This window comes from Lampetra fluviatilis, unplaced genomic scaffold (assembly GCF_964198595.1).
Source record: "Lampetra fluviatilis unplaced genomic scaffold, kcLamFluv1.1 SCAFFOLD_301, whole genome shotgun sequence".
NCBI lineage: Eukaryota > Metazoa > Chordata > Hyperoartia > Petromyzontiformes > Petromyzontidae > Lampetra > Lampetra fluviatilis.
This window is the reverse complement of record NW_027620516.1, coordinates 423-21,052: the sequence shown is the minus strand read 5'-3', so window position 1 is coordinate 21,052 and position 20,630 is coordinate 423. Positions and strand designations below refer to the sequence as shown.

At 48.9% G+C, this 20,630-nt stretch overlaps 1 protein-coding gene across 1 annotated transcript; it reads left to right on the top strand.

Annotated features, from left to right (window-relative positions):
* Window positions 1–862: 862 nt before the first annotated feature.
* On the top strand, window positions 863–19,382 carry LOC144954002 (gamma-aminobutyric acid receptor subunit alpha-4-like; the record flags this gene model as incomplete). Its single annotated transcript, XM_078884585.1, has 6 exons — window positions 863–1,043; window positions 2,547–2,614; window positions 8,853–9,073; window positions 12,416–12,498; window positions 13,147–13,290; window positions 19,209–19,382. Coding segments are annotated over exons 1-6 (823 nt in total), but the record flags the coding sequence as incomplete, so codon positions are not given.
* Between the last annotated feature and the right edge of the window lie 1,248 nt (window positions 19,383–20,630).

The following is a 20,630-nucleotide window of genomic DNA, read 5'->3' as shown; positions in this document are numbered from 1 at the left end:
GTGTCTGAGTGAGTGAGTGTCTGGGTGAGTAGCTGGGTGAGTGTCTGAGTGAGTGAGTTTCCCACCCCGTGTCTCTCCCAGCCTGGCGCTAGCGCTGTTCCAGCTGGCGATGGCGATGATGATGATGACCACCGTCACCGTGACGAGCGGGGCGTCTGTGAGCGTGTGTGGGTGAGTGTCTGTGTCTGAGTGAGTGAGTGAGTGTCTGGGTGACTGAGTGTCTGGGTGAGTGACTGAGTGAGTGTCTATGTGAGTGAGTGTCTATGTGAGTGGGTGAGTAACGGTGAGTTCGTGTCTCTCCCAGCCTGGCGCTAGCGCTGTTCCAGCTGGCGATGGCGATGATGATGATGACCACCGTCACCGTGACGAGTGGGGCGTCTGTGAGCGTGTGTGGGTGAGTGAGTGAGTGTCTGGGTGAGTAAGTGGGTGACTAAGTGGGTGAGTAACGGTGATCTCCTCTCTCCCAGCCTGGCGCTAGCGCTGTTCCAGCTGGCGATGGCGATGATGATGATGACCACCGTCACCGTGACGAGCGGGGCGTCAGTGAGCGTGTGTGGGTGGGTGAGTGTCTGTGTGAGTGTGTGAGTGAGTGTCTGAGTGAGTGGGTGAGTGAGTGGGTGAGTGTCTGGGTGAGTGAGTGGGTGAGTGTCTGGGTGAGTCAGTGGGTGAGTGAGTGAGTGTCTGAGTGAGTGTCTGTGTGAGTGACTGAGTGAGTAGCTGGGTGAGTGTCTGAGTGAGTGTCTGGGTGAGTGTCTGTGTGAGTGTCTGGGTGAGTGAGTGGTTGAGTGTCTGGGTGAGTGAGTGTCTGAGTGAGTGAGTGTCTGGGTGAGTAGCTGGGTGAGTGTCTGAGTGAGTGAGTTTCCCACCCCGTGTCTCTCCCAGCCTGGCGCTAGCGCTGTTCCAGCTGGCGATGGCGATGATGATGATGACCACCGTCACCGTGACGAGCGGGGCGTCAGTGAACGTGAACCCGCACAACATCACACGCATCCTGGACAACCTACTGCGGGGATACGACAACCGCCTTCGCCCCGGGTTCGGAGGTAACGTCAGTAGTAGGATCAGTAGTAGGATCAGTAATAGTATCAGTAATATTAGTATCAGTAGCAGTAGTAGTATCAGTAGTATCAGTAGTAGGATCAGTAGTATTAGTAGTAGTAGTGTCAGTAGTAGTAGTATTAGGATCAGCAGTAGTAGGATCAGTAGCAGTAGTAGTATCAGTAGTATCAGTAGTAGGATCAGTAGTATTAGTAGTAGTAGTGTCAGTAGTAGTTGTATCAGTAGTAGGATCAGTAGTATTAGTAGTAGTAGTGTCAGTAGTAGTAGTAGTATCAGTAGTATCAGCATCTTTATAACACAACCCTCTCCCCCCACTCCCCCCTCCTCCCCCTCCCCCCTCCCCCCCTCCCCCCCCTGCCCCCCTCCTCCCCCCTCCCCCCTCCCCTCCCCCCTCCCCCCTCCTCCTCCCCCCTCCCCCCTCCCCTCCCCCCTCCCCCCTCCCCTCCCCCCTCCCCCCTCCTCCTCCCTCCCCCCTCCCCTCCCCCCTCCCCCCTCCTCCTCCCCCTCCCCCCTCCCCCCCTCCCCCCTCCCCTCCCCCCTCCCCCCTCCTCCCCCCTCCCCCCTCCCCTCCCCCCTCCCCCCTCCTCCTCCCTCCCCCCTCCCCTCCCCCCTCCCCCCTCCTCCTCCCCCTCCCCCCTCCCCCCCTCCCCCCTCCCCTCCCCCCTCCCCCCTCCTCCTCCCCCTCCCCCCTCCCCCCTCCCCCCCCTGCCCCCCTCCTCCCCCATCCCCCCTCCTCCTCCCTCCACCCCCTCCCCCCCTCCCCCCTCCCCCCTCCTCCTCCCCCTCCCCCCTCCTCCTCCCTCCCCCCCTCCCCCCTCCCCTCCCTGCTGCCCCCCCTCCCCCCTCCCCCCCTCCCCCTCCTCCTCCCTCCCCCCCTCCCCCCTCCCCTCCCCCCTCCCCCCTCCTCCTCCCTCCCCCCCTCCCCCCTCCACCCTCCTCCTCCCCCCTCCCCCCCCACCCCCCCTCCCCCCCCCACCCCCCCCACTACCTCCCCCCCCTCCCCCCTCCCCCCTCCCTCCTCCCCCTCCCCCCCTCCCCCCTCCCCCCTCCTCCTCCCTCCCCCCTCCCCCCTCCCCTCCCCCCTCCCCCCTCCTCCTCCCTCCCCCCCTCCCCCCTCCACCCTCCTCCTCCCCCTCCCCCCCCACCCCCCCCTCCCCCCCCACCCCCCCCACTACCTCCCCCCCTCCCCCCTCCCCCCTCCTCCTCCCCCTCCCCCCCTCCCCCCTCCCCCCTCCTCCTCCCCCCTCCCCCCCTCCCCCCTTCCCCCTCCTCCTCCCCCTCCCTCCCTCCCCCCCCCTGCTGCCCCCCCTCCCCCCTCCCCTTCCCCCTCCCCCCTCCTCCTCCCCCTCCCCCTCCCCCCTCCCTTCTCCCCCCCCACCCCCCCTCCCCCCCCACCCCCCCCTCCCCCCCCACCCTCCCCCCCCCACTACCTCCCCCCCCTCCCCCCTCCCCCCCCCCCTCCCCTCCCCCCCCTGCCCCCCCCCCAGGCCCCGTGACGGAGGTGCGCACGGACATCTACGTGACGAGCTTTGGGCCTGTGTCTGACGTGGAGATGGTGAAGCCTGGGGCCTCGTCAACATCATCATCATCAACATAAACATCAACATCATCATCAACAACATCAACAACATCATCAACAACAACAACACCATCAACATCAACAACATAAACATCAACATCAACACCATCAACATCATCAACATCAACATCATCAACAACAACATCATCAACATCAACACCATCAACAACAACAACAACACCATCAACATCATCAACATCAACATCAACAACACCATCAACATCAACATCATCAACAACAACATCATTAACATCAACACCATCAACATCAACAACACCATCAACATCAACATAAACATCAACATCAACAACACCATCAACATCAACAACACCATCAACATCAACATCAACAACACCATCAACATCAACAACATCATCATCAACATCAACATCATCAACAACAACATCATCAACATCAACACCATCAACATCATCAACATCAACATCATCAACAACAACATCATTAACATCAACACCATCAACATCATCAACATCATCATTAAGACCATCAACATCAACAACAATAACATCAACATCATCAACAAAAACATCATCAACAACAACAACATCAACAACAACATCAACATCACCATCAACATCAACAACATCATCATCAACATCAACACCATCAACATCAACAACAATAACATCAACATCAACATCATCAACAAAAACATCATCAACAACAACAACATCAACAACAACATCAACATCATCAACAACATCATCAACATCATCAACAACATCATCATCAACATCATCAACATCATCAACAACATCATCATCAACATCAACACCATCAACATCAACAACAATAACATCAACATCAACATCATCAACATCATCAACAACAACATCATCAACATCATCAACAACATCAACAACATCAACATCATTAACATCAACACCATCAACATCAACAACATCATCAACATCAACACCATCAACAACAACATCATCAACATCATCATCAACATCAACAACATCAACATCATTAACATCAACACCATCAACATCAACAACATCATCAACATCAACACCATCAACATCATCAACATCATCAACAACAACATCATTAACATCAACACCATCAACATCATCAACATCAACAACATCAACATCATCAACATCATCAACATCATCAACAACAACATCATTAACATCATCATCAACATCATCAACATCATCATTAAGACCATCAACATCAACAACAATAACATCAACATCATCAACAACATCAACATCATCAACATCAACACCATCAACATCATCAACAACATCAACAACATCATCATCAACATCAACACCATCAACATCATCAACATCATCAACATCATCAACAACAACATCATTAACATCAACACCATCAACATCAACAACATCATCAACATCAACACCATCAACATCATCAACATCATCAACAACAACATCATCAACATCAACACCATCAACATCATCAACATCATCAACAACAACATCATTAACATCAACACCATCAACATCAACATCATCAACATCAACACCATCAACATCATCAACAACATCAACAACATCATCATCAACATCAACACCATCAACACCATCAACATCATCAACATCATCAACAACAACATCATTAACATCAACACCATCAACATCATCAACATCAACAACATCAACATCATCAACATCAACACCATCAACATCATCAACAACATCAACAACATCATCATCAACATCAACACCATCAACATCATCAACATCATCAACATCATCAACAACAACATCATTAACATCAACACCATCAACATCAACAACATCATCAACATCAACACCATCAACATCATCAACATCATCAACAACAACATCATTAACATCAACACCATCAACATCAACATCATCAACAACATCAACAACATCATCATCAACATCAACACCATCAACATCATCAACATCATCAACAACATCATCAACATCAACATCATCAACAACAACATCATCAACATCATCAACAACATCAACAACATCATCATCAACATCAACACCATCAACATCATCAACATCATCAACAACATCATCATCAACATCAACACCATCAACATCATCAACAACAATAACATCAACATCAACATCATCAACAACATCATCAACATCAACATCATCAACATCAACATCATCAACAACATCATCAACAACATCATCATCAACATCAACACCATCAACATCATCAACATCATCATTAAGACCATCAACATCATCAACAACATCATCAACATCAACATCATCAACAACAACATCATCAACATCATCAACAACATCAACAACATCATCATCAACATCAACACCATCAACATCATCAACATCATCAACATCATCAACAACAACATCATTAACATCAACACCATCAACATCAACAACATCATCAACATCAACACCATCAACATCATCAACATCATCAACAACAACATCATTAACATCAACACCATCAACATCAACATCATCAACAACATCAACAACATCATCATCAACATCAACACCATCAACATCATCAACATCATCAACAACATCATCAACATCAACATCATCAACAACAACATCATCAACATCATCAACAACATCAACAACATCATCATCAACATCAACACCATCAACATCATCAACATCATCAACAACATCATCATCAACATCAACACCATCAACATCATCAACAACAATAACATCAACATCAACATCATCAACAACATCATCAACATCAACATCATCAACATCATCAACATCAACATCATCAACATCAACATCATCAACAACATCATCAACAACATCATCATCAACATCAACACCATCAACATCATCAACATCATCATTAAGACCATCAACATCATCAACAACATCATCAACATCAACATCATCAACAACAACATCATCAACATCATCAACAACATCAACAACATCATCATCAACATCAACACCATCAACATCATCAACATCATCAACAACAACATCATTAACATCAACACCATCAACATCATCAACATCATCATTAAGACCATCAACATCAACAACAATAACATCAACATCAACATCATCATTAAGACCATCAACAACAACAACATCAACATCAACAACAATAACATCAACATCAACATCATCAACAAAAACATCATCAACAACAACAACATCAACAACAACATCAACATCACCATCAACATCAACAACATCATCATCAACATCAACACCATCTCTGTGTCTCTCTGTGTGTCTCTGTGTGTCTCTCTGTGTCTCTCTGTGTGTGTGTCTCTGTGTGTGTCTCTGTGTCTCTGTGTGTCTCTGTGTCTCTGTGTCTCTGTGTGTGTCTCTGTGTGTCTCTGTGTCTCTGTGTGTCTCTGTGTGTCTCTGTGTGTGTCTCTGTGTCTCTGTGTGTCTCTGTGTCTCTGTGTCTCTGTGTGTGTCTCTGTGTGTCTCTGTGTCTCTGTGTGTCTCTGTGTGTCTCTCTGTGTGTCTCTGTGTGTCTCTGTGTGTCTCTGTCTCTGTGTGTCTCTGTGTGTCTCTGTGTGTCTCTGTGTGTCTATCTGTGTCTCTGTGTGTGTCTCTGTGTGTGTCTCTGTGTCTCTGTGTGTCTCTGTGTCTCTGTGTCTCTGTGTGTGTCTCTGTGTGTCTCTGTGTCTCTGTGTGTCTCTGTGTGTCTCTGTGTGTGTCTCTGTGTCTCTGTGTGTCTCTGTGTCTCTGTGTCTCTGTGTGTGTCTCTGTGTGTCTCTGTGTCTCTGTGTGTCTCTGTGTGTCTCTCTGTGTGTCTCTGTGTGTCTCTGTGTGTCTCTGTCTCTGTGTGTCTCTGTGTGTCTCTGTGTGTCTCTGTGTGTCTATCTGTGTCTCTGTGTGTCTCTCTGTGTGTGTCTCTGTCTCTGTGTGTCTCTCTGTGTCTCTGTGTCTCTCTGTGTGTCTCTGTGTGTCTCTCTGTGTGTCTCTGTGTCTCTGTGTCTCTCTGTCTCTCTGTGTGTCTCTGTGTCTCTCTCTCTGTGTCTCTCTCTGTGTGTCTCTGTGTCTCTGTGTCTCTCTGTCTCCGTGTCTCTCTGTCTCTCTGTGTGTCTCTCTGTGTGTGTCTCTCTGTGTCTCTCTGTGACTCTCTGTGTCTCTCTGTCTCTCTCTCTCTCTGTCTCTCTCTCTCTGTCTATCTACCTCTCTCCGTGTCTCTGTGTCTCTCTACAGGAGTACACGATGGACGTGTTCTTCCGCCAGACGTGGGTGGACAAGCGCCTGGCGTTCGAGGGGCCCCCCGAGATCCTGTCTCTCTGTGTCTCTCTCTCTTTCTCTGTCTCTCTCTCTCTCTGTCTAACTAACTCTGTGTCTCTCTACAGGAGTACACCATGGACGTGTTCTTCCGTCAGACGTGGGTGGACAAGCGCCTGGCGTTCGAGGGGCCCCCCGAGATCCTGTCTCTCTGTGTCTCTGTGTGTGTGTCTCTGTGTCTCTCTCTGTCTCTCTGTCTAACTAACTCTGTGTCTCTCTACAGGAGTACACGATGGACGTGTTCTTCCGTCAGACGTGGGTGGACAAGCGCCTGGCGTTCGAGGGGCCCCCCCGAGATCCTGTCTCTCTGTGTCTCTGTGTGTCTCTGTCTCTCTCTCTCTGTCTCTCTCTCTGTCTCTCTGTCTAACTAACTCTGTGTCTCTCTACAGGAGTACACGATGGACGTGTTCTTCCGCCAGACGTGGGTGGACAAGCGTCTGGCGTTCGAGGGGCCCCCCGAGATCCTGTCTCTCTGTGTGTCTGTGTGTCTCTGTCTCTCTGTCTCTCTCTGTCTCTCTCTGTCTCTCTGTCTAACTAACTCTGTCTCTCTGCAGGAGTACACGATGGACGTGTTCTTCCGTCAGACGTGGGTGGACAAGCGCCTGGCGTTCGAGGGGCCCCCCGAGATCCTGTCTCTCTGTGTGTCTGTGTGTGTGTCTCTGTGTCTCTCTCTGTCTCTCTGTCTAACTAACTCTGTGTCTCTCTACAGGAGTACACGATGGACGTGTTCTTCCGCCAGACGTGGGTGGACAAGCGCCTGGCGTTCGAGGGGCCCCCCGAGATCCTGTCTCTCTGTGTGTCTGTGTGTGTGTCTCTGTGTCTCTCTCTGTCTCTCTGTCTAACTAACTCTGTGTCTCTCTACAGGAGTACACGATGGACGTGTTCTTCCGCCAGACGTGGGTGGACAAGCGCCTGGCGTTCGAGGGGCCCCCCGAGATCCTGTCTCTCTGTGTGTCTGTGTGTGTGTCTCTGTGTCTCTCTCTGTCTCTCTGTCTAACTAACTCTGTGTCTCTCTACAGGAGTACACGATGGACGTGTTCTTCCGCCAGACGTGGGTGGACAAGCGCCTGGCGTTCGAGGGGCCCCCCGAGATCCTGTCTCTCTGTGTCTCTGTGTGTCTCTCTGTCTCTCTGTCTCTCTCTGTCTCTCTCTCTCTGTCTAACTAACTCTGTGTCTCTCTACAGGAGTACACGATGGACGTGTTCTTCCGCCAGACGTGGGTGGACAAGCGCCTGGCGTTCGAGGGGCCCCCCGAGATCCTGTCTCTCTGTCTCTCTCTCTCTCTCTCTGTCTCTCTCTCTCTCTGTCTAACTAACTCTGTGTCTCTCTACAGGAGTACACCATGGACGTGTTCTTCCGCCAGACGTGGGTGGACAAGCGCCTGGCGTTCGAGGGGCCCCCCGAGATCCTGTCTCTCTGTCTCTCTGTGTGTGTGTCTCTGTGTCTCTCTCTGTCTCTCTGTCTAACTAACTCTGTGTCTCTCTGCAGGAGTACACGATGGACGTGTTCTTCCGCCAGACGTGGGTGGACAAGCGCCTGGCGTTCGAGGGGCCCCCCGAGATCCTGTCTCTCTGTGTCTCTGTCTCTCTCTGTCTCTCTCTCTGTCTCTCTGTCTAACTAACTCTGTGTCTCTCTACAGGAGTACACCATGGACGTGTTCTTCCGCCAGACGTGGGTGGACAAGCGCCTGGCGTTCGAGGGGCCCCCCCGAGATCCTGTCTCTCTGTGTCTCTGTGTGTGTGTCTCTGTGTCTCTCTCTGTCTCTCTGTCTAACTAACTCTGTGTCTCTCTACAGGAGTACACCATGGACGTGTTCTTCCGTCAGACGTGGGTGGACAAGCGCCTGGCGTTCGAGGGGCCCCCCGAGATCCTGTCTCTCTGTGTCTCTGTGTGTGTGTGTCTCTGTGTCTCTCTCTGTCTCTCTGTCTAACTAACTCTGTGTCTCTCTACAGGAGTACACGATGGACGTGTTCTTCCGCCAGACGTGGGTGGACAAGCGCCTGGCGTTCGAGGGGCCCCCCGAGATCCTGCGCCTGAACAACCTCATGGTCAGCCACATCTGGACCCCCGACACGTTCTTCAGGAACGGGAAGAAGTCTGTGGCGCACAACATGACGGCTCCCAACAAGCTGTTCCGCATCATGAAGAACGGGACCGTGCTGTACACCATGAGGTCTGTCTGTCTCTCTGTCTGTGTGTGTGTGTGTCTGTGTGTGTGTGTGTCTGTGTGTGTGTCTGTGTGTGTGTCTGTGTGTGTGTCACTGTGTGTGTGGCACACAACATGACGGCTCCCAACAAGCTGTTCCGCATCATGAAGAACGGGACCGTGCTGTACACCATGAGGTCTGTCTGTCTCTCTGTCTGTGTGTGTGTGTGTCACTGTGTGTGTCACTGTGTGTGTGTCACTGTGTGTGTGGCGCACAACATGACGGCTCCCAACAAGCTGTTCCGCATCATGAAGAACGGGACCGTGCTCTACACCATGAGGTCTGTCTGTCTCTCTGTCTGTGTCTGTGTGTGTCACTGTGTGTGTGTGTGTCACTGTGTGTGTGTCACTGTGTGTGTGTGGCGCACAACATGACGGCTCCCAACAAGCTGTTCCGCATCATGAAGAACGGGACCGTGCTCTACACCATGAGGTCTGTCTGTCTCTCTGTCTGTGTCTGTGTGTGTCTGTGTCACTGTGTGTCTGTGTGTGTGTCTGTGTGTGTGTCACTGTGTGTGTGGCACACAACATGACGGCTCCCAACAAGCTGTTCCGCATCATGAAGAACGGGACCGTGCTGTACACCATGAGGTCTGTCTGTCTCTCTGTCTGTGTCTGTGTGTGTCTCTCTGTGTGTGTGTCACTGTGTGTCTGTGTGTGTGTCTGTGTGTGTGTCTGTGTGTGTGTCACTGTGTGTGTGGCGCACAACATGACGGCTCCCAACAAGCTGTTCCGCATCATGAAGAACGGGACGGTGCTCTACACCATGAGGTCTGTCTGTCTCTCTGTCTGTCTCTCTGTCTGTCTTTCTGTGTGTGTGTGTCACTGTGTGTCTGTGTGTGTGTCTGTGTGTGTGTCACTGTGTGTGTGGCGCACAACATGACGGCTCCCAACAAGCTGTTCCGCATCATGAAGAACGGGACCGTGCTGTACACCATGAGGTTTGTCTGTCTCTCTGTCTGTGTCACTGTGTGTGTCTGTGTGTGTCACTGTGTGTGTGTGTGTCTGTGTGTGTGTCACTGTGTGTGTGGCGCACAACATGACGGCTCCCAACAAGCTGTTCCGCATCATGAAGAACGGGACCGTGCTCTACACCATGAGGTCTGTCTGTCTCTCTGTCTGTGTCTGTGTGTGTCTGTGTGTGTGTGTGTCTGTCTGTGTGTGTGTCACTGTGTGTGTGGCACACAACATGACGGCTCCCAACAAGCTGTTCCGCATCATGAAGAACGGGACGGTGCTGTACACCATGAGGTCTGTCTGTCTCTCTGTCTGTGTCTGTGTGTGTCTGTGTGTGTCACTGTGTGTGTGTGTGTCTGTGTGTGTCTGTGTGTGTCACTGTGTGTGTGTCACTGTGTGTGGCGCACAACATGACGGCTCCCAACAAGCTGTTCCGCATCATGAAGAACGGGACCGTGCTCTACACCATGAGGTTTGTCTGTCTCTCTGTCTGTGTCTGTGTGTGTGTCTGTGTGTGTGTGTGTCACTGTGTGTGTGTCACTGTGTGTGTGGCGCACAACATGACGGCTCCCAACAAGCTGTTCCGCATCATGAAGAACGGGACGGTGCTCTACACCATGAGGTCTGTCTGTCTCTCTGTCTGTGTGTGTGTGTCACTGTGTGTGTCTGTGTGTGTGTGTCACTGTGTGTGTCACTGTGTGTGTGTCACTGTGTGTGTGTGTCACTGTGTGTGTCACTGTGTGTGTGTCACTGTGTGTGTGTGTCACTGTGTGTGTCATTGTGTGTGTGTCACTGTGTGTGTCATTGTGTGTGTGTCACTGTGTGTGTGTGTCACTGTGTGTGTCACTGTGTGTGTCACTGTGTGTGTCACTGTGTGTGTGTCACTGTGTGTGTGTGTCACTGTCTGTGTGTGTCACTGTCTGTGTGTGTGTGTCACTGTGTGTGTGTCTGTGTGTGTGTGTGTCACTGTGTGTGTGTCTGTGTGTGTGTGTCACTGTGTGTGTGTCACTGTGTGTGTGTGTGTCACTGTGTGTGTGTGTCACTGTGTGTGTGTGTCACTGTGTGTGTGTGTCACTGTGTGTGTGTCACTGTGTGTGTCACTGTGTGTGTGTCACTGTGTGTGTGTCACTGTGTGTGTGTGTCACTGTGTGTGTGTCACTGTGTGTGTGTCACTGTGTGTGTGTGTCACTGTGTGTGTGTCACTGTGTGTGTCACTGTGTGTGTGTGTCACTGTGTGTGTGTCACTGTGTGTGTGTGTCACTGTGTGTGTGTCACTGTGTGTGTGTGTGTCACTGTGTGTGTGTGTGTCACTGTGTGTGTGTGTCACTGTGTCTGTCACTGTGTGTGTGTCACTGTGTGTGTCACACAACATGACAGCTCCCAACAAGCTGTTCCGCATCATGAAGAACGGGACGGTGCTCTACACCATGAGGTCTGTCTGTCTCTCTGTCTGTGTGTCTCTCTGTCTGTGTGTGTGTGTGTCTGTGTGTGTGTCTGTGTGTGTGTCACTGTGTGTGTCACTGTGTGTGTGTCACTGTGTGTGTGTGTCACTGTGTGTGTCTGTGTGTGTGTGTGTCACTGTGTGTGTCACTGTGTGTGTGTCACTGTGTGTGTAACAGCACTTGCCCCTACAGTCTGTTAAGGCTATACGGGGGATCTTTGTTTTGTCACACAACATGACGGCTCCCAACAAGCTGTTCCGCATCATGAAGAACGGGACCGTGCTGTACACCATGAGGTCTGTCTGTCTCTCTGTCTGTGTGTGTGTGTCTGTGTGTGTGTGTGTCTGTGTGTGTGTCTGTGTGTGTGTCACTGTGTGTGTCACTGTGTGTGTGTCACTGTGTGTGTGTCACTGTGTGTGTGTGTGTCACTGTGTGTGTGTGTGTCACTGTGTGTGTCACTGTCTGTGTCTGTGTGTGTGTGTCACTGTGTGTGTGTCACTGTGTGTGTGTGTCATTGTGTGTGTCACTGTGTGTGTGTCTGTGTGTGTCACTGTGTGTCTGTGTGTGTGTGTCACTGTGTGTGTGTCTGTGTGTGTCACTGTGTGTGTGTGTCTGTGTGTGTGTCACTGTGTGTGTGTGTCACTGTGTCACTGTGTGTGTCACTGTGTCACTGTGTGTGTGTCACTGTGTGTGTCTGTGTGTGTCTGTGTGTGTGTCACTGTGTGTGTGTCACTGTGTCACTGTGTGTGTGTCACTGTGTGTGTGTCACTGTGTGTGTCACTGTGTGTGTGTGTCACTGTGTCACTGTGTGTGTGTCACTGTGTGTGTGTCACTGTGTGTGTCACTGTGTGTGTGTCACTGTGTCACTGTGTGTGTCACTGTGTGTGTGTCACTGTGTGTGTGTCACCAGACTGACCATCAAGGCTGAGTGCCCCATGCATCTCGTCAACTTCCCCATGGACGGCCACGCCTGTCCACTCAAGTTCGGCAGCTGTGAGCGCAACCCACGCAACCCACGCAACCCACGCAACTGACACAATTGCTGCAACTGACGATGCAACCCATGCAACCGACGCAACTCGTGCAACCGACGCAAACCGTGCAACCGATGCAACCCATGCAACCGACGCAATCCATGCAACCGACGCAACTCATGCAACCGACGCAAACCGTGCAACCGACGCAAACCGTGCAACCGACGCAAACCGTGCAACCGACGCAATCCATGCAACCGACGCAACTCATGCAACCGACGCAATCCATGCAACCGACGCAAACGACGCGATCGACGGAACCCATGCAACAGGCGCAACGCGTGCAACCCATGCAACCATTGCAACCGACGCAACCCATGCAACCGACGCAACTCGTGCAACCGACGCAACCCATGCAACCGACGCAACCCATGCAACCGACGCAACTCGTGCAACCGACGCAACCCATGCAACCGACGCAACCCATGCAACCGACGCAACTCGTGCAACCGACGCAACCCATGCAACCGACGCAACTCGTGCAACCGACGCAACCGACGCAACCGACGCAACCGACGCAACCGATGCAACCGACGCAACCGATGCAACCCGTGCAACCGCCGCAACTGAACCCGGTGGCCCCCCCCCCCCCCCCCTGCTCCCCCAGACGCGTACCCCACCACGGAGATGACGTACAGCTGGAGCAAGGGGTTGAACGACTCCGTGGAGGTCCCCAGGGAGTCCTACAGCCTCCTGCAGTACGACCTGGTGACGCACACAGTGGCCAGCGAGACTGTGTTGTCTAGTAGGGGTGAGTAATAGTACCACTACACACACACACACTACTACTACTCACACACACACACACTACTACTACAGCCTCCTGCAGTACGACCTGGTGACGCACACGGTGGCCAGCGAGACTGTGTTGTCTAGCAGGGGTGAGTACTACACACACACACACACTACTACTACTACACACACACACACACTACTACTACTACACACACACACACACTACTACTACTACACACACACTACTACTACTACACACACACTACTACTACTACACACACACTACTACTACTACTACACACACTACTACTACACTACACACACACTACTACTACTACACACACTACTACTACTACACACACACTACTACTACTACTACACACACTACTACTACTACACACACACTACTACTACTACACACACTACTACTACTACACACACTACTACTACTACACACACACTACTACTACTACACACACACTACTACTACTACTACACACACTACTACTACTACACACACACTACTACTACACACACACACTACTACTACTACACACACTACTACTACTACACACACACTACTACTACACACACACTACTACTACTACTACACACACTACTACTACTACTACACACACTACTACTACACACACACTACTACTACACACACACACTACTACTACTACACACACACTACTACTACACACACACTACTACTACTACACACACACTACTACTACACACTACTACTACTACTACTACACTACTACTACTACACACACTACTACTACACACACACACTACTACTACACACACTACTACTACTACTACACACACACTACTACTACTACACACACACTACTACTACTACACACACTACTACTACTACTACACACACTACTTACTACTACACACACACTACTACTACTACACACACACTACTACTACACACACACTACTACTACTACTACACACACACACTACTACTACACACACACTACTACTACTACACACACACTACTACTACACACACACTACTACTACTACTACACACACACTACTACTACTACACACACACTACTACTACACACACACTACTACTACTACACACACTACTACTACTACACACACACTACTACTACTACACACACTACTACTACTACTACACACTACTACTACTACTACACACACACTACTACTACACACACACACACTACTACTACTACACACACACTACTACTACTACTACACACACACTACTACTACTACACACACACTACTACTACTACACACACACTACTACTACACACACACTACTACTACTACTACACACACACTACTACTACACACACACTACTACTACTACACACACACTACTACTACTACACACACACTACTACTACACACACACACTACTACTACTACACACACACTACTACTACTACACACACACTACTACTACACACACTACTACTACTACTACACACACACTACTACTACTACACACACACTACTACTACTACACACACACTACTACTACACACACACTACTACTACTACACACACATACTACTACACACACTACTACTACTACTACACACACACTACTACTACTACTACACACACACTACTACTACACACACACTACTACTACTACTACACACACACTACTACTACTACTACACACACTACTACTACTACACACACACTACTACTACTACACACACACTACTACTACTACACACACTACTACTACTACACACACACACTACTACTACTACACACACACACTACTACTACTACTACACACACACACTACTACTACTACACACACACACTACTACTACACACACACTACTACTACTACACACACACACTACTACTACTACACACACACTACTACTACTACTACACACACTACTACTACTACACACACACATACTACTACACACACTACTACTACTAACACACACACTACTACACACTACTACTACTACTACACACACACTACTACTACTACACACACACTACTACTACACACACACTACTACTACTACACACACACTACTACTACTACTACACACACTACTACTACTACACACACACTACTACTACTACACACACACTACTACTACTACACACACACTACTACTACTACACACACACTACTACTACTACACACACACTACTACTACACACACACTACTACTACTACACACACTACTACTACTACTACACACACACTACTACTACTACACACACACTACTACTACTACACACACACTACTACTACTACACACACACTACTACTACTACACACACACACTACTACTACTACACACACACACACTACTACTACACACACACTACTACTACTACACACACTACTACTACTACTACACACACACTACTACTACTACACACACACTACTACTACTACACACACTACTACTACTACACACACACTACTACTACTACACACACACACTACTACTACACACACACACTACTACACACACTACTACTACTACACACACTACTACTACTACACACACACTACTACTACTACACACACTACTACTACTACACACACACTACTACTACTACACACACACACTACTACTACTACACACACTACTACTACTACACACACACTACTACTACTACACACACACTACTACTACTACACACACTACTACTACTACACACACATACTACTACTACACACACTACTACTACTACACACACTACTACTACTACACACACTACTACTACTACACACACTACTACTACTACTACACACACTACTACTACTACACACACTACTACTACTACACACACTACTACTACTACTACTACACACACACTACTACTACACACACTACTACTACTACACACTACTACTACACACACACTACTACTACTACTACACACACACACTACTACACACAACACTACTACTACTACACACACACTACTACTACTACACACACACTACTACTACTACACACACACACTACTACTACTACACACACACTACTACTACTACACACACACTACTACTACTACACACACACTACTACTACTACTACACACACTACTACTACTACACACACTACTACTACTACACACACACTACTACTACACAAACTACTACTACTACACACACACACTACTACTACACACACACTACTACTACTACACACACACTACTACTACTACACACACACTACTACTACTACACACACACTACTACTACACACACACTACTACTACTACACACACACACACTACTACTACTACTACACACACACTACTACTACTACACACACACTACTACTACTACACACACACTACTACTACTACTACACACACTACTACTACTACACACACACTACTACTACTACACACACTACTACTACTACTACACACACACACTACTACTACTACTACACACACACTACTACTACTACACACACACTACTACTACTACTACACACACTACTACTACTACACACACACTACTACTACACACACACTACTACTACTACACACACACTACTACTACTACACACACACTACTACTACACACACACTACTACTACTACACACACACTACTACTACACACACTACTACTACTACACACACTACTACTACTACTACACACACACTACTACTACTACACACACACACTACTACTACTACACACACACTACTACTACTACACACACTACTACTACTACACACACACTACTACTACTACACACACACTACTACTACTACACACACTACTACTACTACTACACACACACTACTACTACTACTACACACACACTACTACTACTACACACACACTACTACTACTACACACACTACTACTACTACTACACACACACTACTACTACACACACACTACTACTACTACACACACTACTACTACTACACTACACACACACTACTACTACTACACACACACTACTACTACTACACACACACTACTACTACACACACACTACTACTACTACACACACACTACTACTACTACTACACACACACTACTACTACACACACTACTACTACTACACACACACTACTACTACTACACACACTACTACTACTACACACACTACTACTACTACTACTACACACACACTACTACTACACACACACTACTACTACTACACACACACTACTACTACTACACACACACTACTACTACTACACACACACTACTACTACTACACACACACACACTACTACTACTACTACACACACACACTACTACACACACTACTACTACTACACACACTACTACTACTACACACACACTACTACTACTACACACACACTACTACTACTACTACACACACTACTACTACACACACACACTACTACTACTACACACACACTACTACTACTACACACACTACTACTACTACTACACACACTACTACTACTACTACACACACACTACTACTACTACTACACACACTACTACTACTACACACACACTACTACTACTACACACACACACACTACTACTACACACACTACTACTACTACTACACACACTACTACTACTACTACTACACACTACTACTACACACACACTACTACTACTACACACACACTACTACACACACACTACTACTACTACTACTACTACACACACTACTACACACACTACTACTACTACACACACACTACTACTACTACACACACACTACTACACACACACTACTACACACACTACTACTACTACACACACACACTACTACTACTACACACACACTACTACACACACACTACTACTACTACACACACACACTACTACTACACACACTACTACTACTACTACACACACACTACTACTACACACACACTACTACTACTACACACACACACTACTACTACACACACTACTACTACTACTACACACACACTACTACTACTACACACACTACTACTACTACACACACTACTACTACACACACACTACTACTACTACACACACACTACTACTACTACACACACTACTACTACTACTACACACACACTACTACTACTACTACACACACTACTACTACTACTACACACACTACTACTACTACACACACACTACTACTACTACACACACACTACTACTACTACACACACACACACTACTACACACACACACTACTACTACTACACACACACTACTACTACTACACACACACTACTACTACTACACACACACACTACTACTACTACACACACACTACTACTACTACACACACACTACTACTACTACACACACACTACTACTACACACACACACTACTACTACTACACACACACACTACTACTACTACACACACTCTCCCACCTCCCTCCCTCCCCCTCCCTCCCCTCCCTCCCTCCCCTCCCCCCTCCCTCCCCCTCCCTACCTGCGCCCAGGTGAGTACGTGGTGATGACGGTGAATTTTATACTGCGCCGCAAGATGGGCTACTTCATGATACAGACGTACATCCCCCCTCTCTCCCCTCCCTCCCCCTCCCTCCCCCTCCCTCCCCTCTCTCCCTCCCCTCCCCCCTCCCTCCCCCTCCTTACCTGCGCCCAGGTGAGTACGTGGTGATGACGGTGAATTTTATACTGCGCCGCAAGATGGGCTACTTCATGATACAGACGTACATCCCCCTTCTCTCCCCTCCCTCCCCCTCCTCCCCCCTCCCTCCCCTCCCTCCCTCCCCTCCCCCCTCCCTCCCCCTCCCTACCTGCCGCCAGGTGAGTACGTGGTGATGACGGTGAATTTTATACTGCGCCGCAAGATGGGCTACTTCATGATACAGACGTACATCCCCCCTCTCTCCCCTCCCTCCCCCTCCCTCCCCCCTCCCTCCCCTCCCTCCCCCCCCCTCCCCCCTCCCTCCCCCTCCTTACCTGCGCCCAGGTGAGTACGTGGTGATGACGGTGAATTTTATACTGCGCCGCAAGATGGGCTACTTCATGATACAGACGTACATCCCGTGCATCATGACGGTGATGCTCTCCCAGGTCTCCTTCTGGCTCAACAAGGAGAGCGTGCCAGCGCGTACCGTCTTCGGTGAGTGGTGCACGCGCGCAGGTACCTACAGGTACTTACAGGTACTTACACAGACACAGGTACACAGGTACACACACACAGGTACACACAGGTACTTACACACACACAGGTACACACACACAGGTACACACAGGTACACACACACACAGACACACACACAGGTACACACACACACAGGTACACACACACAGGTACACACACACACAGGTACACACACACAGACACACACACAGGTACACACACACACAGACACACACACAGGTACACACACACACAGGTACACACACACAGACACACACACAGGTGCACACACACAGGTACACACACACAGGTACACACACACACAGGTACACACACACAGGTACACACACACACACACACAGGTACACACACACAGGTACACACACACAGGTACACACACACAGGTACACACACACACAGGTACACACACACACAGGTACACACACACACAGGTACACACACACACAGACACACACACAGGTACACACACACACAGGTACACACACACAGGTAGACACAGGTACTTACACACACACAGACACACACACAGACACACACACGCACAGGTACACACACACAGGTACACACACACACAGGTACACACACACACACAGGTACACACACACAGGTACACACACACAGGTACACACACACACAGGTACACACACACACACAGGTACACACACACAGGTACACACACACAGGTACACACACACAGGTACACACACACACACAGATACACACACACAGGTACACACACACAGACACACACAGGTACACACACACACAGGTACACACACACAGGTACACACACACACAGGTACACGCACACACACAGGTACACACACACACAGGTACACACACACACAGACACACACACACAGACACACACACAGGTACACACACACAGGTACACACACACAGGTACACACACACACACAGATACACACACACAGGTACACACACACAGATACACACACACACAGGTACACACACACACAGACACACACACACAGGTACACACACACACACAGGTACACACACACAGGTACACACACACAGATACACACACACACAGGTACACACACACAGGTACACACACACAGGTACACACACACAGGTACACACACACAGGTACACACACACACACAGACACACACACACAGGTACACACACACACAGACACACACACACAGGTACACACACACAGGTACACACACACAGGTACACACACACAGGTACACACAC